The sequence below is a fragment of the Narcine bancroftii genome, chromosome 5 (genome assembly GCF_036971445.1).
Source record: "Narcine bancroftii isolate sNarBan1 chromosome 5, sNarBan1.hap1, whole genome shotgun sequence".
NCBI classification, from domain to species: domain Eukaryota; kingdom Metazoa; phylum Chordata; class Chondrichthyes; order Torpediniformes; family Narcinidae; genus Narcine; species Narcine bancroftii.
The window spans coordinates 162,141,327-162,165,542 of record NC_091473.1 but is presented as its reverse complement, the minus strand read 5'-3'; the positions used below and the strand labels follow the sequence as shown (position 1 = coordinate 162,165,542).

General features: G+C 43.2%; 1 protein-coding gene and 1 long non-coding RNA gene across 7 annotated transcripts in view; one reads left to right on the top strand and one right to left on the bottom strand.

Annotated features, from left to right (window-relative positions):
* LOC138764122 (uncharacterized) overlaps positions 1–3,988 on the top strand; it is a 60,611-nt gene extending 56,623 nt beyond the window's left edge. Inside the window, exons 3-4 of the long non-coding RNA XR_011357990.1 lie at positions 2,561–2,710; positions 3,802–3,988. This is a non-coding gene — a long non-coding RNA (uncharacterized lncRNA). The remainder of the gene's footprint in view (positions 1–2,560; positions 2,711–3,801) is intronic.
* Positions 1–23,991, bottom strand: part of rft1 (RFT1 homolog) — a 160,800-nt gene extending 136,809 nt beyond the window's left edge. For 4 of the 6 annotated variants that reach the window (XM_069939521.1, XM_069939525.1, XM_069939522.1 and 1 more), the window contains exons 1-3: positions 23,782–23,991; positions 18,563–18,648; positions 3,569–3,685 (exon numbers count right to left, since the gene is read on the bottom strand). In XM_069939521.1, coding sequence (XP_069795622.1) covers positions 3,569–3,685; positions 18,563–18,648; positions 23,782–23,844 — 266 coding nt within the window. In that variant the 5' untranslated portion in view covers positions 23,845–23,991. Of the gene's footprint in view, positions 1–3,568; positions 3,686–5,180; positions 5,347–18,562; positions 18,649–23,781 lie in introns of those variants that run through there. The other 2 variants (XM_069939523.1, XM_069939524.1) reach the window with 2 other exon arrangements.
* Positions 23,992–24,216: the final 225 nt, after the last annotated feature.

The following is a 24,216-nucleotide window of genomic DNA, read 5'->3' as shown; positions in this document are numbered from 1 at the left end:
ATATCTCCCTGCTGGATCTATTATTTCCTCTTCTATTTTAATTGGTACATTTTTACTGATTAATATAGCTACTCCTCTAGCTTTTGAATTATATGACGCTGCTGTTACATGTCCTACCCAATCTCTCTTTAATTTCTTATGCTCCATTTCAATTAAATGTGTTTCTTGCACGAATGCTATATTAATTTTTTCTTTTTTCAGTAAATTTAGCAGTTTCATTCTTTTGATTTGGTTATGTATTCCGTTAATATTTAAAGTCATATAGTTCAACGTAGCCATTTCATACTTTGTTTATCTTCCCTTTCCATTTCTTCATCATCACCTTTCCTTCTTATCCATTTCTGCTTTCTTGTTTTGAACACTTTATAAGACAACATTTCTAAAACATCAAACATTTCACTTATTCTCCTATCTAAAATTTCTTTAACCCCCATTCTCCCCTCCCCCTCCTGAGTTGCCCTTTATCCCTTGTCGGGTAACCACATCTCCCCTCTCCATTTGGATTTGCGAATTCACTCGCAAGCGTCAACTGATTTTGCAGTGACCGTAACTCCTCCCCACCCAGCCCCCCCCGAAAAGATTTCAATTTTCATATATAACAAAGGTCACTCTTTTAATTCCCTCCTTACTTCCTCTGTTCCCTTTCATTCCCTTATTAATTCTTATCTATACTATATATTTTCCTCTAAATACGGATACATTCATGTACACACATATATACATACATCTATATATGTATATATATATATATATATATACATATGCCCATATACACACATACATATAGTTCATGGTCATTTTTACTCTCGTTACATGTCTTCATCTCTCTGCCTGTTTTGTAGTTGTTCTGCAAATTTTCGTGCTTCCTCCGGATCCGAGAATAATCTGTTTTGCTGCCCTGGAATAGCTATTTTAAGTACCGCCGGGTACTTTAACATAAATTTATATCCTTTTTTCCATAGGATCGTTTTTGCTGTATTAAACTCCTTTCTCTTCTTCAGGAGTTCAAAACTTATGTCCGGATAGAAAAAAATTTTTTGACCTTTGTATTCCAGTGGCTTTTTGTCTTCTCTTATTTTCTACATTGCTTTCTCCAATATATTTTCTCTTATTGTATATCTTTAAGAATTTTACTAAAATGGATCTTGGTTTTTGCTGCGGCTGTGGTTTCGGGGCTAATGTTCTATGTGCCCTTTCTATTTCCATTTCTTCCTGTAATTCTGGTCTTCCTAGGACCCTGGGGATCCAATCTTTTATAAATTCTCTCATATTCTTGCCTTCTTCATCTTCCTTAAGGCCCACTATCTTTATATTATTTCTTCTATTATAGTTTTCCATTATATCTATCTTCTGAGCTAACAGCTCTTGTGCCTCTAACATTTTATTAGATTCTTCTAATTTCTCTTTTAAGTCTCTACTTCCATTTCTACGATTGTTTCTCGTTCTTCCACATTGTCCACTCTTTTTCCTATATCTGACATGACCATCTGTATTTTATTCATTTTTTCTTCTGCACTTTTAATTCTTCTTTTTATTTCATTAAATTCTTGTAATTGCCATTCTTTTACTGATTCCATATATTCTTTAAAAAAAAGTATCCATTGTCTTGCCTTTCCCTTCTTCTTCCATTTCTCTATGTTCTTCTTCTTCTTCCTCTGGGTTGGCCATCTGTTGTTTCCTTGTTTTCTTTTTGTTCTCTTCTTTCTTGTTCTCGTTGTTTTCTGTGTTCTCTTCCTGTTGTTGTGTTGCAGCTGTCATCCTCAGCTGTGGAGATCGACTCCTCAGCTGTTCCCCCCTCCGTCAGTGTGTTTTTTTTTCATGCGAAGTTGCGCACTTTTACTCGACTCCGCGAGCCATTTTTGTAGTCCCGAGCTCGGGACTTCCACCGACATTAGGGAGCGGGCTTCTCTCTCCACAGCGGGCCTTCTCGGACAGGTAAGGCCTTCACCTTCTTCTTCCGACGTTCTTTCTTCTTCCCGTTGCTTTCGACTTTTCTCTCTTCGCTGCCATTTTCTTCCCACCTTTACTTTTACTTTGTTTTCATTTTTATTCTTGTACCTTTGTGTTTTGTGTATTTTTTTTAAACTTTTCCGGAGAGGGCTGGAGTTCCCCGACCGGCCACTACTCCATCACGTGACTCCTCCCCACCATTAATGACATTTTAAATATCTCTGTCAAAGCCCCTACTATTTCTACACTAACCTCGCACTAGGGAATATCTTGTCAGAACCTGGAAACTTATCCACTTTTATTTTACTTATAAATGCCAGTACTTCCTCATTTGACATTCTCCCTTTTGTCTCCTGTTTGTCCATTAAAGCTATCTGTCATTATTACACTTGTGTCCAGACTCATCCCTCTGTGAACCCACTGAACCTGATACTCTTCCAAACACAATACTCACCTGCCTAAGCCCTCCCAATCTCACTCTATTTAGTCCCTTACCTGCATCTATCCATCCACTCTTGTGTATTACTTTATCCTGGAAACCTATCCTCCTTCTTCTGTCAGGATGCAATGTCTCACCCTGAACATTAACATACATCTTTTGTCTCCACAGATGCTGCTCAACTGCTATATTTCCAGCATTCTGTCTTTATTCAAGCATTATCTGACTGTCCGGCTGGGCAGGTTTGAGAAGTTAAATAGCCTTCTCCTGCACTTGATTTGCATGTATCTTCACATGTTTGGAATATGCACAGTGCAACAGGTAACACACAGTCTCTTGGTTCCTTATGCTCCATGAAGAGGAATAGAATATAAGAGCAGCAATGTGCTGTTGAGGCTTTTTAAGGCACTGGTGAGACCTCACTTGGAGTGTTGTGAGCAGTTTTGGGCACTTCATCTAAGAAAGGATGTGCTGACACTGAAGAGGGTTCTGGAGTATGATTCCAGGAATTAAAGGGTTATCAGATTAGGAATGTTTGACAGCTCTTGGCCTGAACTTGTTGGAATTTAGGAGAATGTGAGGAGATCTCATTGAAACATTTCTAATGTTGAAAAGCATGGATAGAGTAGATGTAGGAAGGTCATTTCCCATGGTGGGAGAGTCTAGGACATGAGGGCACAACTTCAGAATTGAAGAGTGTCCACTTAGAACAGAGATACAGAGGAATTTCTACAATGGGGGTTGTAAATCTGTGGAATTTGTTACCACAGGCTATTGTGGAGGCCAAGTCATTGGGTGTATTTAATGCAGAGATTGATAGGTTCTTGATTAGCCAGGGTATCAAAGATAATGGGGAGAAGGCCGGACTGTGGAGCTGAGTGGAGAAAATGGATCAACTCATGATTAAATGGGGGGGGGGGGACAGACTCAATGAGCTGAATAGCCTCGATTTGCACCTTTATGGTCTTACATGGGTGCAACATTCTCGAATCTGGATAACCTAACTCAAAAATGGCCCTCCTTCCATTAAAGTGGTTTCCCTGTAACACCACGGATTGAGCCATAGCAATATGTACCCATGAATATCATGGGATTTTATTGCATGGAGAAGGTAACCTACTTGTTGCAGTTGTTTGATCAGGCTAAATCCTGGTAATCCTGAAAACGATGGACACTCACGTTAACCAGAGCAGGTTTATAATCTGGGTCCATCTCCGCTCCACACCAACGTTTAAACAAGCTTTCCGAAAGGCTTCCCGTGCAAGGAAAACGACTGTAGAATATAGCAGCATAAGTCTGGGGAATAAAGCCAGTGGCAGATTATCAAAACATGTCTGTAGCAAATCTACAAGCTAAGAGATAATAAATATTTATTATCTATATTTTGAATTTATTATTTCTTTTTATTTCAGATTATTTTTTATAAAGTACCTTGGTAGATGCAGCAAAAATTTTGGTGCACATATTCATAATTCAATGCATATGACAATATGATCATCGTCAACCCTAAACAGAGTTTGTCTGACAAGTCTTCAGCAAACGTGCAAACGTGTGCTTGGGAGAATTACCATTGAGATTGCAGAAACCAGAAAACAAAATTGCCCACAGGTATGCTATTCTTTGAAAGCATTTTTTCTCTTCCCCAAATTCTTGTCGTTTTTTTCCCCTTTGGTGTTTATCCAATTCCCTATTCATTGCTCAGATTGAATCAGTGTGTCCTTTCAAGCAGCACACTCCAGATCAGAACTTATTGTTTTCTATTTTATCTTTGATGCTTTCACTAATCACTTTTTAATATCCTTTTAATACTTCTCTACATTGGAGAGACTGAACGCAGAGATCGCTCTGGAAGATCGCTTCGCTGAGCAACTTTGCTGTCCGCAACAATGACAGGGACCTACTGTGGCCAACCATTTCAATTCCACACTCCACTCCAGTGGTGGCATGTCTGTACATGGCCTCATGTACTTTCAAACCAAGACCACGTAAAGTGGAGGAGCAACACCTAATTTTCCGACAGGGCACTCTCCAACCAGATGCCATTAACATCGACTTCTCTGGTTTCTGCTAGCCTACTCTTCATTTTCCCTCTCTTCGCCATCTCTCTGACAGTTTCCCCCCCCCCATTCCTCCATCCACAGAGCCATCCCTCCCTCCTCCCTCCGTTTGTTGGTGTGCCCACCCTCCCTTATCCACCACTTACCTTCTGCCTGTGGGACTGTGCTCCTCCCCTGGTCCCTCCCAACCCCAACATTTTTTTTGCCTACATTTTGCTCATACCTTGATGAAGGGCTCAAGCCTGAAATGTTGGTTATGCATATTTTTCTTTGCTATATAAAGAACAATGTTTGACCTGCTGAGTTTCTTCAGCATTGAAATAAAAACACTCATAGTGCCTGGAGACTTTTTGTTTCACACCTATTAATATCCGTTCTCTAGTTAAACAACCCTCTGCATTGGAAATGGTCTTTCACTATTTACTTTTAAAGCTCTCTATTAAAGTCCCCGTAATCCTGGGTCTATGCTGGAAAACTCCACCTTCTCAAGAGTGCTATCCTAAATTCAACAATTGTCTTCCTTAAGGTCTAACTGATGATTGACAGAGGTTCAACGTGACGTCTTTGATTTTGTACTCCATTTATAAAATAGATAAATCATTTTCAACGTGACCAGCTGCATTTAAATGATTTTGCTGGGACACCCTAATGTGAACATTTTTTCCTCAAAATCTTTGAAATTGTCTCATTGTCTTCCACATTTCTCATCTTTGCAAATCCCACTGTGGTTTCACCTCTTTAATCAGCTTCACCCTTTTGATATTTCTGCCTGACTCCAATTCCAGTAAATCATGCAAAAAGGGACAGTATGTAGTGGGCCTGATCAAACCCACACACAACGGGCCGAATTGCTGTAGCGAACAGCCAGCGCGACAGGGCACAGGGGCTTTCGCCCACTGCGCAGAAGTTCAATGCTATAGGAGCGTGTTGCCAGGGGAATGGCCAGGCCTCTTAGCACCATTATGACATAATTCCCATGAGGCTGTCACCTCCCCTAAAAAGGAATGTGTGTGGCTTGAATAAGCGGCAGTTACTGGTTTACTTGCTTGGTGTGGACAGCATTTATTTCAGCAGTTCTGCCTTTAGCAGTGCTACAGTGGTGACCCCGAACAGGTTCTAATGTATTTAGAACCCACAACACACAGCAAGATGAATCCTGCTGACTCGTTCACAGCCACCCCTGTGCAATATGTCTACAGGCCAATCTTGCCCATGACCTCGAGACTGTGGGTATTCAATCAAGTGAATGGACTCTCTCATCCTTCCATCCGATTAACAGTCTGCCTCATTTTGGACAGGTTTGTATGCCTCAGGCTTTGGCGCGAAGTTTCACTTTGGGCAAAAACCTGTGTACAATGCCTGGAGCCAAAGTCCATCGGCACACTAAAGGCCCAGTACAACATTTCCCACCCGCAGTGGACAGGTTCGACTTTGTGCACATGGACATTGTAGGGCCCCGTCCCATCAGCCAGGGGATGTGGTACCTTTTCACCGTGGTCAACTGCTTTACATGCTGGCCAGAGGCAGTGTCCATGCCGGCCTGTGACATGGAGACATGGGCAAGGGCCTTTACCTCACAGTGGGTCATCCATTTTGGTGTCCCTTCCCACATAACTTCAGACCAGGGAGCCCAGTTTACCTCTTCCCTCTGGGCGACCATGGCCAAATTCTGCAGCAGCCAGCTACACCACGCAACCACCTACCACCCCCAATCCAATGGGCTGGACTAAAAGAAGCTCTCAAATCACAGCTGCATGGGCCCAACTGGATGGATGAACTCCTATGGGTATCCGCTCAGCACCCAAGGAGGGCCTCCCCACTTCATTGGCAGAAATGGTCTATGGTGCACCACTCTCCAACCCAGGCGACCACCACCGAATGCCCTGGACATCCTACAGCAGCTGAGGAACCACACCACCTACCCATGTCCACATCCTACCATCAGGCACGGGTCCCCAATCAGCCATGTCCTACAAGAACTCAAAGCCACGGACTTTGTCTTTGTGAGACAGGGCAAACCAGGTACCCCCTGTAGTGCCCTTAAGAAGGGATTTTCAGGTACTGAGAAATGAGGGGGTTATATATACTCTAGACATTGGTAGCAGGCACGACATGTCTACAGTCGACCACCTCAAGAAAGCCCATTTGGACTGTTCAGAGCCTTTCCCTGCCCCTACACTACGGCGCCGAGGGTGCCCGCCCAAAGACAACCTCCCAAACCTCGCCCAAAGGGAATGTGATTCTCAGGGGGGTGGGGGTGGTGCAGAGGGCTGGGTCAACTCTGCACACAACAGGCTGAATCACCGTAGCGAACACCCAGTGCAGCAGGACAGGGGCTTTCCTCCCACTGCGCAAAAGTTCCAGGCTGCAGGAGCGTGTTGCCAGGGGAACGGTCAGGCCTCACAGTGGCATTATGACATCACTCCCGTGAGCCCGTCACCTCCCCTGAAAAGGAACACGCGTCGTTTGAATAAATGGCAGTTACTGGTTTACTTGTTTGATGTGGACAACATTTATTTCAACAGCTATGCCTTTAGCAGTGCTACAAGAAACCACTTCTGCATTTGTATGGAAAGTATTTTATAGTTGTCTTCATGGTCAAAGACACTAAACCATCTCCATATGAATAGGCAATCAGGGAGGTTCTAGGGGCTTAAAATAATCTCTATTATTGGAGAAAATGTATTAGGCAAACAAACTGAACTGAAGGCAAACATGTCCACTGGCCTCCTGTCACTAGAGAACACATCTGAGGTGAGGGTTCTATCCAGGGTGAACACACGTAGAGCATCAGGACCAGACAACATGCTTGATCGAGTGCCAAAAAGGCCTATGCAGCCCAGATGATGAAGGTCATAATGGACATCTTTAACATCTAATTTAGCAGTCCACCGTCATCTCGGTGCCCAAGAGAGGGACAATAACTAGAGTGTTTCTGATCTGTCATTCATGTGTTTGGGGATTTTTTTTCTTCATTATGATGAGAATTCTTTGGTCATCAGCAGTGGAAGTCCATTTGCCATTACTGAGCTCAGCAGTACGCTCTTTCTTCTTAATGATGTTTCAAACTTTTGAATTTGGTAATCCTAAAGTTTGGATGATGTCTCTCACCTGGCTTAATCTTACTTTTCAGACTTGTACTCATAATGGCTTCTTTGACTTTCATTGGCACATTGATTCCAAAGGCAATCAAATGCTTAGAAGCAAGCCGCTTTCTTATACCAGCACAAATGAAACAATTGAACATACCTCAGTACTCACAAAAACCTATGAAGCCAAATGTCCTAAACATTATGGTGCCCTGAAACGAGGGGACTATGCGCAAAAAGTGCAGTAATTTCTACATGGTAAAACCAGAATGTCCACAAATAACCTTGAATAAAATTTGGAAAGTGATTTTTAATTATATGTGAATTGTTTTATTACAAATTTAAAACTGTGGAGCACAGAGTCAAATAAAGGAAGAAAGTGTCGTCCCAAACATTATGGAGGACACTGTATATAGGTCGCAAAACATCATGGGCCAAAGGTCCTGTTGTGTGCTGCAGTATTCTATATTCTAAATGCAAGAGAAGCAGGTGGGGTCAGCGTGTTTAATAAAATAGAAATAATTATTTCAGAATAACATTTTTATTTATAAAAGGCCCAAGGCACAGCCAATTTGCTCGACTTCAATAAGGAAGTAATAAATTTAAGTTTAGACCTAAAGCACAATAACAGGCCCATCCAGCCCTTTAGGCCATGCCATCCAATTGACCAACAACCTCCGGTACGTTTTGAAGGGTGGGAGGAAACTGGAGCACCTGGTGGAAACGCACGCCAACAGGGAGAACATACAAACTCCTTAAGCACAGCACCAGATTCAAACCCTGATCACTGGCACTGTAACAGCATTATGCTAACTGCTACATTAACCGTGCCGCTCCAGAGTAAATATCAGGAAACCATCAAATCTAGTGCTTTTGCATTTCAATAAGAAATGGTAAGTAGGAGTAACCAAGAAGTCTACAGATGCTGAGGAACATGAGCAGTAAACCAAAGAGCTGGAGGAATTCAGCAAGTCTCGCAATCATGGAAAGCAATAAGGCATTCCTCAAGAAGGGTCGTCTGTCTATTGCTTCCCATGGATGCCATGTAACTTCCTGATTTCCTCCAACACTTTTGTTTATTGCATTGGTAAGAAAGATCCTTTTAAAAGCAAAATAGGGAGAATTCCACTGTGGCATGTTCTTGTTCAAATGAAGGACAAAGCATCTTTATCTCCTATGGAGACTGTGAAAACAGCAGAGTTCCTCCAGCATTTTTGTGTGCTTACTACAATCAGTGTCTTCAGATTTCTGTGTTTCACTGGTAGGTTTGTGGAAACTTGATTGAATTGATGGACAGACATTGACGCTCTGGTCCAGGTAAATTAAACAGGCTACAATGTCAGGTATGGGCAGTTAGGATCAAACAAATCTCTTGCGGAAAGGTTTGCTAATGCTGCTCTGGGGTTTTAAACTAGATTTGCAGGGGGATGAGAACCAGAGTGCTAGAGTAGATAGGGGAGTGGAGCAGGGAAAGGATGATGTGAAAATTGCATGCAAGGATTGTACGTGGTGGAAATGTTCTTGGGTGCAAGAAGTATTGTAGGAAAGGCAGATGAGCTTAGAGTGTGGATTGGCATGTGGAATTATGACATTAAGGCCATTGGTGAAACTTGGTTGCAGAAGAGGCAGAAATGGCAGTTCAATGTTCCACGCTTCCATTGTTTCAGACAAGATAGAATGGCTAGGGAGTGGGGGGTGGGGGATGTTGACTGAAAGGGGGAGGAGTGGCATTGCTTGTCAGAGAAAATATCACAGCTGTGCTCAGGCAGGTCAGACTAGAGGGCTATATGTGTGGAGCTGAGAAACGGGAAAGGTTTGACCACACTCATGGGTTTCTGTTGCAGATCGCCCAATAGTCAGTGAGAATTGGAGGAGCAAGTCGGTAGAGAGATAGCAAACACCTGCAGGAAACACAAAATTGTGATGGTAGGAGATTTTAACTTTCAATATATTGACTTCTATACTGTAAAGGGGCTGGATGGCTTGGATTTTGTCAAATGTGTTCAGGAAAGTTTGCAAAATCAATATTTATATATATAATAGAGAGAGAGAGAGAGAGAGAGAGAGAGAGAGAGAGAGAGACCAACTAGAGAGAATCCAATACTGGATCCCCTATTAGGAAATGAGACTGGATTGGTGACATAAGTATGTTTAGGGGAACTTTTTGGGTCCAGAGATCATAATGCCACTAGCTTCAAGTTAGTTATGGAGAAGTTATGGAGTTTGAGATTCAAAACTGGAGAAAGGCTATTTCTGAGGAAATGAGGAAGGATGTGTGAATTTGGATAAGTTTTCTGGCAAGGATGTGCGAGATAAGTGGAAGACCTTCAAAGAAGAAATTTTGAGAGTGTTTGTACATTCCTGCCAGGATTAAAGGCAAAATAACAGGCATAGAGAACCTTCATTTTTGAGGAATATTGGGGATCTGGTTGAGAAGAAGAGAGGTATACAGCAAGTACAGGCAATATGGAGCAAATGAGGGACTTGAGGAATATAAAAAATGCAAGAAAATATTCAAGAAAGAAATCAGAAAGGCTAAAATAAGTCCTTTGGCAGACCATGTGAAGGAAATTCCTAAAGGTTTCTACAGTTATATTAAGAGGAAAAGGATAGTAAGGGTCAAAATTAGTTCCCTTGAAGATCAGAGTGGTCAGCTATGTATGGAGCCAAAAGAGATGGAGGAGGTCTTAAATATTGTTTTTTTTTCCCATTCATATTCACTCAGGAAAAGGGCACAGAGTCATGAGAAGTAAGGAAAACAAGCAGCGAGGTCATGGAACCTATACAGATTAAAGAGGAGGAAGGGCTTGTTGTCTTAAAGCAAATAAAGGTGGATAAATCCCCTGGCCTGACCAGATATTCCCTCATACCCTGAGAGAGGCTAATGTAGAAATTGCAGGGGCTCTGGCAGAAATATTTAAAATGTCCTTAGTCACATGTATAGTTACAGAGGATTGTGGGGTAGCTCACATTGTTCTGTTGTTTTAAAAAAGGCTCCAAAAGTAACTCAGGAAATTATAGACCAGTGACCTGATGTCAATAGTAGGTAAACTATTGGAAGGTGTTCGAAGAGATCAAATATACAAGCATTTGGATCAGTAGGGACGGATTTGGGATAGTTAACATGGCTTAGTAGGTGGTAGGTCATGTTTAACCAATCTGATAAGAGTTTTACAAGGAGGTTCCCAGGAAAGTTGACATAGGAAAGGCTGTGGATGTTGTCTACATGGACTTTAGTAAGGCATCTGACAAGGTCCCACATGGGTTGTTCGTCAGGAAGGTTCAAAAGCTCAGTATTCATGGTGAGGTAGTAAACTGAATTCAATATTTACTAAACAAGAGAAGGCAGAGACTATGGTGAATGATCACTTCTCTGATTGGAGGCAAGTAACTAGAGGTGTGCCTCAGGGATTGGTGCTGGGGGCAGTTATTTTTCATTTATATCAATGACTTGGATGATAATGTGGTAAATTGGATCAGCAGATTTGCTGATGACACAAAGATTGGAGGCATTATGGACAGCGAGGAAAGCTTTCAAAGTTTGCAGAGGCATCTAGGCCACTGCAAAATTGGGCTATAAAAATGGCTGATGGAATTTAATGCAGACAAGTGTGAGATGGTGCATTATGGAAGGACAACCAAGAAAGGACATACACAGTAAATGGTAGGACACTAAGGAGTGCAGAAGAGCAGAAGGATCTGGGAATTCATATACAGTGAATAATTCCCTGAAAGTGGAAATAAAGAGAGCTTTTGACATTTTGGCTTCATAAATCAAAGTATTGAGTATAGGAGTAGGGATGTTATGTTAACTTTGTATAAGACATTGGTGAGGTTAAATTTGGAGCATTGTGTACAGGTTTGGTCACCTAGAAAGATATCAATAAGATTGAAAGAGTGGAGAGAAGATTTACTGGAACGTTGCCTGGACTTCAAGAACTGAGTTACAGGGAAACATTAATCAGGTTAATAATTTATTCCCTGGTGCGTAGAAGAATGAGCGAAGATTTAACAGAGATATGTAAAATTACAAGGGGTATAGACAGAATAAATGTAGGTAGGCACTTTTTAACTGAGAGTAGGTGAGATACAAACCAAAGGTCATGGGTTAAAGATGAAAGGGGAAAAGTTTGGGAGGAACTTCTTCACACAAAAAGTGGTGTGAGTGTGGAACAAGCTGCAGGGTGAAGTGGTGAACACAGGTTCAATTTTAACATTTAAGAATTTGAACAGGATTCAAAATAGAATACCATGTAGTTTCGGCAAATGGTTGTTGAAAGTCTTTTTCCCATAATTTCTTAATCCCACCCAGGGAACTATCCCTAGATCTTAGGAGCAGTTCATAAAGGGCAGAAAGCAATCCTTTATGATTAGGTTTAAAATTATATACTTCCCAAATAAGGATAAAGTCTAAGTCCTGTGGAAGCTTCAACATTAAAGAATGCAAGAAGCTTCAAATCTGTAAATAATGAAAAAAATAATGCTGTGTGGCTGCGCACATCCTCATGGTGAACCGGCCCCGCTTGTATCGCCACGTGGCGGGGCAGCCATGGGGAAATGGCGTCGTCAGAAGTTTCTCTCTGACTCCAGCAACCCTTCCAGCGCGCACCCCGGGTAGCGATTATGACGTCACAATGCACCAGGTGACTGAGCTCATGCTGCCCTTATAGGGGCGCGCTGAATTTGGATAAAAACTGTCGTTAACGACCCTCAATGTTGTGGCTGTGTCTCTCTCACTGCTCACACTGCCACAGCTTAGGTATTTTAAATTTAATAAATAATTGTTCAAAAGAAGCCAAGTTTTGGTCAATATATACATCTAGAAAAGATTGGATATCAAAGCTTAGCCACTGAGTATAACCAATATCTTAGAATGAAGGTAGAAAAAAGGAATTACATAGAATAGGGCTAATCAATAAAAACCTATGGTAACCAAAATGTTTTCTAAATTGAAACCAAATTCTCAAAGTGTGTCTGACTACCAAATTATCAGTTAACTTGGAAGACAAAAAAGGCAATGATGCTCCAAGTACTGAAAGGAGAGAATACCATTTAGTAGTCTTAATCTCTTGGCCAATCCATCTTGAAGCACATTGGTATTCATTATGATGAACCCAAATAGTAATATATCTAATATTCGATGCCCAATAATAAATTTTTAAATTAGGCAATGCCAAACCTCCATTTATTTTAGTATTTTAAAGGAAAATATTTTTGAGGCAGGAGCACTGGGAATAACAGATGTCGGTATTGCTGGACCCACTGTAATGGCAGCGCTGCCTCTGGAACAGACCCATAGGGAGCGGAGATGCAGCGCTCCTGTGGGACCTAGCCGCCTAGTCGACTACCGTTGGCTCCGCACGGGCTTTGAATGGACCATTGAAGGAGCCAACAGTGCTTTTTATTTGATGGTGGCGCCTATTAATTGGCAGCAGCCACAAGGGCCTGCAGACTCTGGGGAAGCGGAGGACTAGAGCAGGGCACCAGAAAATGGGAAGACCAAACCCCATGTGAGAAGGAGAAGCAGACAACTCATGGCACTATGACCACGGAGGTGGACCAGTGAGGGGCAGGCTGCTGGTGACTCGAGGCAAGAAACCCACAGAAGCTGCAGACTGCTGTTGGGAGACTCGCGCCAGGCTGTGGACTGCTAGAGACTGACTTGAACTGGCTAGGGGGGGGTATCATGTATCAGAACTTGGATGTAAGGAGGTGCCGAGGGATCCCTGACCATGTTGAAGGTTTTGATCTGGAGCTCGGGTTGCCAATAGTTTAGATTGGTCTCTGGGTAGCTGTGGAGGCTGCAGAAGCTGTGGAGGCTGCAGAAGCGCTGGAGGCAAATCTACGGACACTTGGTGACCCGGGGGTGGGTGGGGGGGGAGGTGATCTCTTTTGCTTCTCTTTCTCTGAATGTAAGAAACACCTTGGCAATTTCTGCCAGTGGTAAATCTGTCTGCCTTACAGCAGGCAAAAGGGAATTTCATGTAATAAGACATTATTATATGGCAATAAATTAAATCTTGAATCTTGTTTATCCAAACAAAAGAAGAGATGAGAGAATCTAGTTAATCAAAAAAGGATTTAGGAACAAAAACCAGTACAGCTTGAAAGATATAAGAATTTAGGCAAAATATTCATTTTGATAATATTAACACGTCCAAATAAAGTCATCGAGAGAGGAGACCATTGAAATAGGGAGATTGAAACATGTTCACTCATCTATCTTTGTGCTAGGTACTCACTAATTCAATTTAAAGTAGTCCATCAAGCACACTTTTCTAAGGTTCAGTTAGCTAAATTTTATCCTAATATTACCACTAAATGTGAAAAATGCGTAACTGAGGAAGGTCAAGTCACCTTTATTTATCGCCCATACCATGCTCATTCAATAAAGATGAGATAGCGTTTCTCCAGGACCATGAGCATATTTATATAAATGTTAGAATATGTTAAACACACTGAAATATTAAAATATTAAGATGTATACAGTAAAAGTCCACAGTACACTACCGACATGTTCTGGGAATTAAGAAGCCTGACGGCTTGGGGGAAAAACTGCTGCCCAATCTGGACATAATGACCTGAGTGCTGCAGTACCTCCTACCAGATGGCAGAAGGGAGACCAGTTTACGTGAAGGGTGTGTGGAGTCCTTCACAATGTTAATTGCCTTTCGCCTGCATTGAATATTGTAAATGTCCTTCATGGTAGAAAGAGGTGCTCCAATGATTTTTTCCTCTGACTTCACTGTCTTCTGCAGGGTCTTGAGGTCCTAGGTGGTACAGCTTCCAAACTAGGCGGTGATGCAGTTGCACAGGTTGCTCTCAATATATCTGTAGAATGTAGTGAGGATGGAAGGTGGGAGATGAACTTTCCTCAGAGGTACGTTGTTTATGTTTTGGCTATGTCTTTCTCTCTTTAATTTTTTTCTCTCTTTAATTTTTGGCAAGGGGTATTTCGTACTTTATTGATAGTTCTTAATATTAATTTGACTCCTAGCCCTTTCATTGCTATTTTTAGAGTGAATTGGTTAATGGATTTAATACCAACTTCCTCACAATCACGTGTAGTGGCTTTTGCTTCCCTCATTGCAAGAAGGGTCATTTTGCTGTAATAGAAAGATGCTGTCCATCCTACTCATACTCAATGGTTATTGGATGTGATGGCATGTCTCTCTTTAGAAAAAAATTAGGTGTTCTACTACTGCAATGGATCTTAACTTTCTTTCTCTTTGGGGTCCTTTTCTCAATTACTTTCAAAATCTGTAGATTATTTCTCTGATTTTTTTTTAAATGACCCCATAATTATTATTAGTAGTAGTACACTCCTTAACTTGGCCAGCAATCCTCACAGGGTTAGATTAGTTGAAGAATATACTCTTTTTTTCTTTTACTTTTTTCCAATTAATAACATGGGTTCTTATGTACCTTGCTATCGTTACTTGATATTAACTATTATTATTACTATATGTACCTATGTGTTTTGCATATATTAAAACCAATAAAAAGATTGAAAAAGAATTTGAACAGGTACATGGATGGGATGGGTATGGAGTGGATCAATAGGAATAGGCAGAAAAATAGTTTGGCACAGACTAGAAGGGCCGAAGACCTATTTCTGTGCTGCAATGTTCTATGGCTATTTTGGAGCCCGCTTAAAAAAAGACAGCAGGAAGGCAAAAAGAACACAAGATAGGTCTGGCGGATAAGATAAAGGAGAATCCTAAAGGATTCTATATGTTCTTTCTTCTTCTTTCTTCTTTGGCTTGGCTTCGCAGACGAAGATTTATGGAGGGGGTAAATGTCCACGTCAGCTGCAGGCTCGTTTGTGGCTGACAAGTCCGATGCGGGACAGGCAGGCACAGTTGCAGCGGTTGCAGGGGAAAACTGGTGGGTTGGGGTTGGGTGTTGGGTTTTTCCTCCTTTGTCTTTTGTCAGTGAGGTGGGCTCTGCGGTCTTCTTCAAAGGAGGTTGCTGCCCGCCGAACTGTGAGGCGCCAAGATGTACGGTTTGAGGCGATATATTGAAAGGAAATGGGTACCTGGGGACATACAGGAGACTGCAGATGACGGAATCTGGAGTAACATAATTTTCTGGAAGAACAAAATGGGTTAAAGCAGCATCAGTGGGGGGGAAAAAAGGAATGGTCAAAATTGCAGCCCAGACTTGCCATTTTTCCAGATGAAGGGTTCTGGCTTGCAAGATTCACTATTCTCTTTTCCTCCCACTGATGTGGCTCAACCCACTAAGTTCCTCCAGCAAATTGTGTGTTAAAGGTAGAGATTTAAATGTAAACATACAGCATGGTAACAGGCCCTTTCAGCTCATGACCCTGTGCTGCCCAATTATACTCAATTTTCCCAGGGAGAAAATGTCAAATGCTAGAGGACTACAGGGTGAAAAGTTTAAAATGGATATATGTGGGGTTACAGGTTATATTATATATAAATATCTCTTTAACGGAGATAGATTGCGGGGGTTTAGTGTAGGTCACTTCACAGAGAAACACTTCACATCTCATTTAAAATGCAACAGCTTTGCTGAAGCCAGACATTCAGGCACCAGTGATTTTACAAAGACAGTGGAACTGCTTTTAAGAAAGAACTTCAAAAGCAGGTGCAAATGAAAAGTCAGGGCTCGTGCTGATAAAGATCTTTTAAAGCTTGGGATTGGAGCACTGCAAGAAGTTTTGGTTTTTACAAGCAGAGAGAGAGAGAGGAAAGAACAAACAGGATTCTTCTTTTAGAGAAATAGAGAGAGAGAAGTCAGTTCTACAGTAACAATTGAGGCTGCAACATGGCAAGCTGGCAGGCTTGTTGAAAACCCCATTTTGAAGATGGGTTGTGAGTTATAAGTTCAGTCTATTCAAAATCCTTACAAAAGGAAATGGCTGGCTGGAGTGTTTCTCCTGAAATAAGGGAAACAAGAGGAACTCAGTGGTGACCTGGAAGAAGAGATTATCATTTGGAAAACCAATGATGGGGCAAGACATTGAAGTGACTGTTGGAGGAAATCAGTTTGTGGGTGTCAAATCTCTCTCTCTCTCAAACCAACAAGAACCTTCCTGAGCGGTAAACATTTAACTTTAAGCACCAGAACCTGGTAGATTCATAAATGTTCAATTCTGTGCACAGTATAAGAATTGCCTGATACTGGTGAACTTGGAGAAGTGAGAAGTGAATGATTGGACAGTGAAACAGAGTACTTTCCTGAACACATACACATTACATACACGTGCGCTTAGATTTGGAGGGGGTTAATAGTAATAAGTTAAAGTTTGATCTTGTTTTTATGTTTAAAGAAAATTAAAAGCAACTTTTATTTAAGAAACCATTGACTTGGTGAATTTCTATTGCTGCTGGGTTTTGGAGTCCTCTGGCCTCGTAACAGTGGTAATTTATTTTTACTCACAGAGTAAATGCACTCACAGGGTAAGCAGAGGTGGAAACAGATGCAATGGTGATGTTTAATATGCAATTACATAGGCACATGACATTGCCGGGAATGGAGGGATACAAATCATCTGCAGACTTATGTTTGGCACAGACATCATAGACCGAATAGCTTAATTTCACTATTATGGACTGAAAGACCTGATCCTGTGCTGTACTGTCTCACACTGCCAGACTTCTCTGATTTCCATTAAGCCCTTCTCCCCTCCCCATCTTTCCCATGTCTCTAGCTCTGTCCCTCCACTCACTTCCTTTTTCCCCTCTGTCTCACTTCACAGCCAAAAAAGCCAAAATCAATTCTCACCTTTCCTCACTTATGTTCTTATAACACCTTTTGTATCCCTTCTCTTCTTCCCCAGCCTTTGAATACAGACACCTGGCACTTTTTTTAAATTCATACCTTGAAGAGCTCAGGCCCCAAAGGTCAGTAATTATATCTTTACCTCCTATGGATGCTGAGACTGGCTGAGTTCATCTAACATCACTGTATTTTTACTACAATCAGTGTCTGCAGACAATAGGGTTTCACTGTACTGGTCTATGTTTTATGTCCCCTGACTCTTTAGAATGATTAAATTCAAAAACATGATCAACTCATTGAATGCATTTAAGGCAGAGCCTGATGATATTTGAACAACAGAAGAAGCAAGGGGTAATGAGAGAGGTAAGAAAGTGGTGTTGAGGTCCAGACTGGATCAGAGGTGATCTTATTGAATAGTGGAGAAGGCAAACTGAACTCTTATACATCCAAATTAAATTGCTCCATCATGTGCCTTCTGCTGTATAGGAATGATGTCCTTCAGTTCAACAAGATTAAACATGGTGAAATCTGCAGTTCAGTCACATCTGATGAGATAGGTGGTGTACTCTGTGCCAACAGCTTCATGGTTCATATTTTTACCACCAAACTTTATTGTACTTATATAAATTAGGGCATTTGTGTAGCGAACATAGAACACAAGAAATAGGAGCAGGAATAGTTCATTTGGCCCGTCGAGCCAATAAGATCATGGCTGATCTGATGATAAGCTCATCTCCACTGAACTGCCATTTCCCCATATCCCTTCATTCCCCTGCTATGCAAAAGTATATCTAATCCTGTCTTAAATATGTTTACTGAGGTATTCTCTACTGCTTCCATGGGCAGAGAATTCCATAGATTCACAACTCTCTGAGAAAAACAGTACCTCCTTCTCTCTGTCCTCAATCTACTACCCTGAATCTTGAGGCTATCATCTCACCTACCAGTCAAAAAAAAAACTACCTCTCTTATCTATTCCTTTCATAATTTTATACATTTCTATAAGATCCCCTCTCATTCTTCTGAAATCCAGCAAGTAGTCCCAGACAATATGAACTCTCCTCATAGGCTAACCCCCTCATCTCTGGAATCAACCTGGTGAACCTCCCCTGCATATCCCTCCTCAAATAAGGAGACCAGAACTGCATGCAGTACTCCAAATGTGGCCTCACCAATACCCTGAACAGTTGCAGCATTGAAGCTGAAGAGATTAAATGGTGGGGCACAAACTGCGGTTAGGGAGATATTCAGGACGGAATGGGAAGTCAAGTTCCTACCTCACATTGACAATACCAATAGTCTCCTTGGATACATAGCGTAATGTATACCCATTCAGGATGAAAGTCAGCACCCGAAACAGTACCTGATATCCAGAAAAAGAACATTTCAAAATTACAATCGCAGATTGTTAACCTCAGCACAAATTATTTCTCCTAATTCAAAAGAAAACTATTTCCCATATGCCTGTTCTCCCACCAGACCCCTCTTTCCAACCATTGGTCCTCACCTTTCACCCATGAATCTTCACATTAAGCATTTCATTCTTTGCCATTTCCATCACCACCAGCTGTATCCATTGCCAACCCCCTCGGCTTTCAACAACATTCACTCTCTCCTTGCTCCCTGGTCTGTCCAACCCCATGGCAGGTGCAACACTTGTTCCTTCACCTCCCCTCATCCAGGATCCAAACCAACCCTCCCAGTGGACATTCACGTGCACCTCCTCCAAACTCAGCTGATTAATTTGGTGCTTGCAAAATAGCTTATGCTACAACAGCGAGACCAAGCATAAACTAGTCAAGCGCTTCACCGAGCATCGGCACTCCATCCACAATGGCCAGGCTTGAGCTCCTGGTTTTACATCATTTCAACTCCCTTTCCCATTCCCACTCCAGCCTGTCCATCCTCAGCCTCCTCCACTGCTAGGATGAGGCCAAACAAAAATTTGAACACATTTCTCATTCTGCCTGTAATCCACAACACATACCAGAGTTTCCTTGCTACTCTCACCACCCCATCCTGGTTCTCTTTCTCTCCCTTTCTTTTTCTATCATGACCCAGTCTCTTCACCCTGCGTCAGGTGGATCGAGCTACACATCACCCACATATCTGTCAAGATTTCTTCTTTCTTCTCCCTTGGTTCATCTTTCCTATTGCCATCTGGACATTATCCTCTCCTTATCTGGTCCCTCCTCCTCTCACTGATCAGCCTCTGTCTCTACTCTCCCTTTCCAAACCAAGTTCCAAATGCCTCATTTCTTTCCTTTTCTCTTTCAAACTATCACCTCCAAGCATTTGTCCCAACACTATCTTTCTCCCCCAACCTGGCTCCATCTACCCATCATTTCCCCCTCCTCCCCAGATCTGGTTTCTCCCATCACCTACCAACCCTCCCCCCCCCCCACCCCCCATCATTTCTCTAAACACCCCATTTTCCCTCAACACAAAGTCCTGATGCAGGATCTTGCATCTTGACCCAAATATCAAACATTCCTTTGCCTCAAAGATGCTGCTTGATGTGTTGAGATCTTCCTGCAGTCTGATAGTTTTTGCTTCAGATGCCAGCATCTGCACTTTCTTGAGACATAATTTTTGCTTGGAGCACAGTCAAATCACTGCATGGTCTCTCTATTTCTTTAACCTCATTCAACCCCTATGACCCTAACCCAAAAACCCATTATGAACAGCCACTACATCTCCCTCTTACCATAACCTCATTCAGCCCCTGAACTCCCTCCCAACCAGTCACTTTCTGATTCTGCAACCTCCTCTAGCCCATACATCCCTCTCCATTTCTATAAATCCTATCAGCCCCCATACTTCCAGTGGATTGTATAACCACCTCTGTCCTATAACTCTGTTCCATCTCTGAAATCTTACGGAGTCTTATTCTAGAACTCTGACTACCATAGAAGCAGTAGACCAGTTGTCTCTTTGAACATGCTCCCATTTAAAATTATCAACTCAGTACTATTTTTGCATTCTTCCCTTTTATGATATTTGTATCTTTGTAACCATCTCCTTTTCAAATATTCAATGACTTGGTCTCTACAGCCTTCTGCAGGAGGGTCATCACTTTCTGTAGGAAGAAAATTTCAACCCCAGGAATATGATTTCTGCATTCATATACATTCAACAAGGGCAGACATTATCCCTGTGGCTTCGCTGTTGACCTCTATCAGAATTTTGAAGGTTTCGGACAGGTTTCCTCTCATTCTTCTAAACTAAATGAAACCAGGGCCTGGAAGTCAGGGGAACATGATCCAGTCCTCATTGAGGGCTCAGTAGTGGACAGGGTCAAGAACTTCAAATTCCTGGGTGTAAACATCTCCAAGGATCTGTCCTGGATCCTCCACGTTGTTGCAATCACAAAGAAGGCTCGCCAGCAGCTATACTTTGAGGTGTCTGAGAAGATTCGGTACGTCACCAAAGACTCTCGTAAACTTTTACAGGTGTACGAGGAGAGCATTCTGGCTGGTTGCATCACTACCTGGAATGGAGGCTCTAACTCTCAGGACAAGAATAAACTCCAGAGGGTCGTTAACTAGGCCTGCAACATCACAGGCACCAGACTTCACTCCATCGAGGTCATCGACACGAGACGCAATCTTAAAAAAGCAACCTCTATCCTCAAGGACCCCTACAACCCAGGCCATGCCCTCTTTACTCTGCTACTATTGGGAATAAGATACAGGAGCCTAAAGACAAACACTCAATGGCACAAGGACAGTTTCTTCCCCGCTGCCATTAGATTCCTGAATAATCAATGAACCAAAGACACGGTCTTACTTTTCGTGCACTATTTTTTACAGTAATGTCATAAGATGGTTATAATGAATGTTTGCACTCTGACGCTGCTGCAAAAACACCAATTTTCATGACTTGTTCATGACAATAAATTCTGATTCCAATCTCTCAGTCAACATTGCTTCATAAGTCAGATGATGACACCTCAGACCAATCTAATTTATGGATAGAACTGCATGTTAATAATTTGGGAAATAATGGCTAAAACAGTTAAGGTATCAAGTTTTAATATTAATGGGATTAACGGACCGATAAAAAGAAAGTCGGTACAGTGAAACCTCATTAGAACGCGATTCGTTAATCTGCGGATCGCTTATAGTGCAGGTGTCTGTAGATCTCAAACATTGATTAAAATCAGATGCCAGGCAAACAGCCACAAACTCAAGAATGGTCTCTTATGACTCATTTACAAGATGTGTATGTTAATATGGGGAGTTTAAAGGTCTTATTATAGGATTTGAGTCACAGTGTTCTGTTTTCCTGCTTCCTCAATCATGAGGTATATGCATCTGTTCCGCAACTCGGCTGTAATGCGGTATGAAATCTTGGACTCCAACTACCACATTCTAACGAGGTTTTACTGTATTAACATTGCTTCGTAAATCATTTTCTCCAATCCAGGCAACATCCTCATAGATCTCTTCTACTCCCCCTCCAGTTTCTACATCCTTCCTGTAACTAAGCAAACAGAATTCAACACAATACTCCAAATGTGGTCTAACTGAAGTTGCAACATTACCTCATCACTTTTGAACTTAATCCCCTGTCTAATGAAGGTCAACAAATCATACACTTTCCTAACCACCCTATTAACATGCCCAGCAACCTTGAGATCTATGGACCTGGACTCCAAGATCCCTTTTCCTCCACATTGCTAGAATCCTGCCTTCAAATTCAACCTTCCAAAATGTATCACTTGACACTAATCCGGATTGAATTCCATCTGCCACTTCTCCACCCAACTCTGCATTCTGTCCATGTCCCATTGTCACCACCTTACACTATTCACTATACCTCGAAGTTTTATATCATCTGCAAATTTATTAAATCAACACCTCCACTTCATCCCAGCCATTTATAAAAATGACTAAAACTTCAACAAAGCCACTTAAATTTATTGGTTTAATTCTGTCAATTTCATTGCCCAGGAAAAAAAAACACACACTTAACCCATTTGTTTAATTTTACATTTTTGCAGAAGATTTTATATCCTGCTTTTATTTTCCTTGCAAGGATACTGATAATTTTCCTCCAGTTGGGAGCAGGGAAGCAGTCCTCTGATGGAAGGGAAGGAATGAGATGAGGGGAAGGGCCCCACCCAGTGAAAGGGAGTGGGAGAAGGGCCCAGCAAGAGGGGTATCTCAAAGAGGGTAAGGAGAACAGTGGCAAGGATTGGCGTGGTGGGGGGGGGGGGTATAGAGGGAAGAGAAGGGAAAAGAAAAAGGAGGGGGTAAGAGAACAGTTGCAGGAGCCCAGGGGAGGGGAAACTCTTCCAGGGAGAGGGGAAAAGGGGAATGGTCCCAGGGAGAGGGGAAAAGGGGAATGGTCCCAGGGAGAGGGGAAAAGGGGAATGGTCCCAGGGAGAGGGGAAAAGGGGAATGGTCCCAGGGAGAGGGGAAAAGGGGAATGGTCCCAGGGAGAGGGGAAAAGGGGAATGGTCCCAGGGAGAGGGGAAAAGGGGAATGGTCCCAGGGAGAGGGGAAAAGGGGAATGGACCCTGGGAGAGGGGAAAAGGGGAATGGTCCCAGGGAGAGGGGAAAAGGGAATGGACCCTGGGAGAGGGGAAAAGGGGAATGGACCCTGGGAGAGGGGAAAAGGGGAATGGTCCCAGGGAGAGGGGAAAAGGGAATGGTCACAGGGAGAGGGGAAAAGGGGAATGGTCCCAGGGAGAGGGGAAAAGGGAATGGTCACAGGGAGAGGGGAAAAGGGGAATGGACCCTGGGAGAGGGGAAAAGGGGAATGGTCCCAGGGAGAGGGGAAAAGGGAATGGTCACAGGGAGAGGGGAAAAGGGAATGGTCACAGGGAGAGGGGAAAGGGGAATGGACCCTGGGAGAGGGGAAAAGGGGAATGGACCCTGGGAGAGGGGAAAAGGGGAATGGACCCTGGGAGAGGGGAAAAGGGGAATGGACCCTGGGAGAGGGGAAAAGGGGAATGGACCCTGGGAGAGGGGAAAAGGGGAATGGTCCCAGGGAGAGGGGAAAAGGGGAATGGTCCCAGGGAGAGGGGAAAAGGGAATGGTCACAGGGAGAGGGGAAAAGGGGAATGGTCCCAGGGAGAGGGGAAAAGGGAATGGTCACAGGGAGAGGGGAAAAGGGGAATGGACCCTGGGAGAGGGGAAAAGGGGAATGGACCCTGGGAGAGGGGAAAAGGGGAATGGACCCTGGGAGAGGAGAAAAGGGGAATGGTCCCAGGGAGAGAGGAAAAGGGGAATGGACCCTGGGAGAGGGGAAAAGGGGAATGGTCCCAGGGAGAGGGGAAAAGGGGAATGGTCCCAGGGAGAGGGAAACGGCTCCGGGGGGGGGAGGGGAAGTGGTTTGTAGGGGGGTAGTCCGGATTTGGAGGAGAAAGTTGCCTTCACGGGAAGGGTCAGGGTCAGGGAACCAGATGAGAGGGCGCAACTTCCAAAGTGGGGTGCCTCGGGTCGAGCTGCCCCGCTGACAGGGTGCCAGGACCGCGGCCGCTGCTCACCTGCAGCCCCGCGCTGTAAGAGGCAAGCTTGGCCGCGCTCGTCAGCGCCTCCCGGGCCTCCATCCCAGCCGAAGGCCTGGGCTGAACCCGACTCCGGGGCCCGGGTGTGGACCTGAACCCGACTCCTCTCCGGATATTCGTCCCGGCAGTAAAGCAGCCGGTGAGAGAACCTTCGGATTGATCGATGGAGGCGAGGCTGCGCACTGAGGAGCCGTGATGAAAGCGCGCATGCGTAAAGGGTTCGCGCGAACAAACGCGGCAGGAGGGAGCGGATGAAACCCAATGGGGAATCGGGGGCTCAAACGGCGGGAGAAATGGTTGATCTGGGCCTTCATCAATGTTCCTCATCCTTCGACAGTTCTGCCACTATAGTGAGATCCCATTACCAGCCACATCTTATATTCTCCTCCCCTATCTGCTTTTCATAGGGAAAAG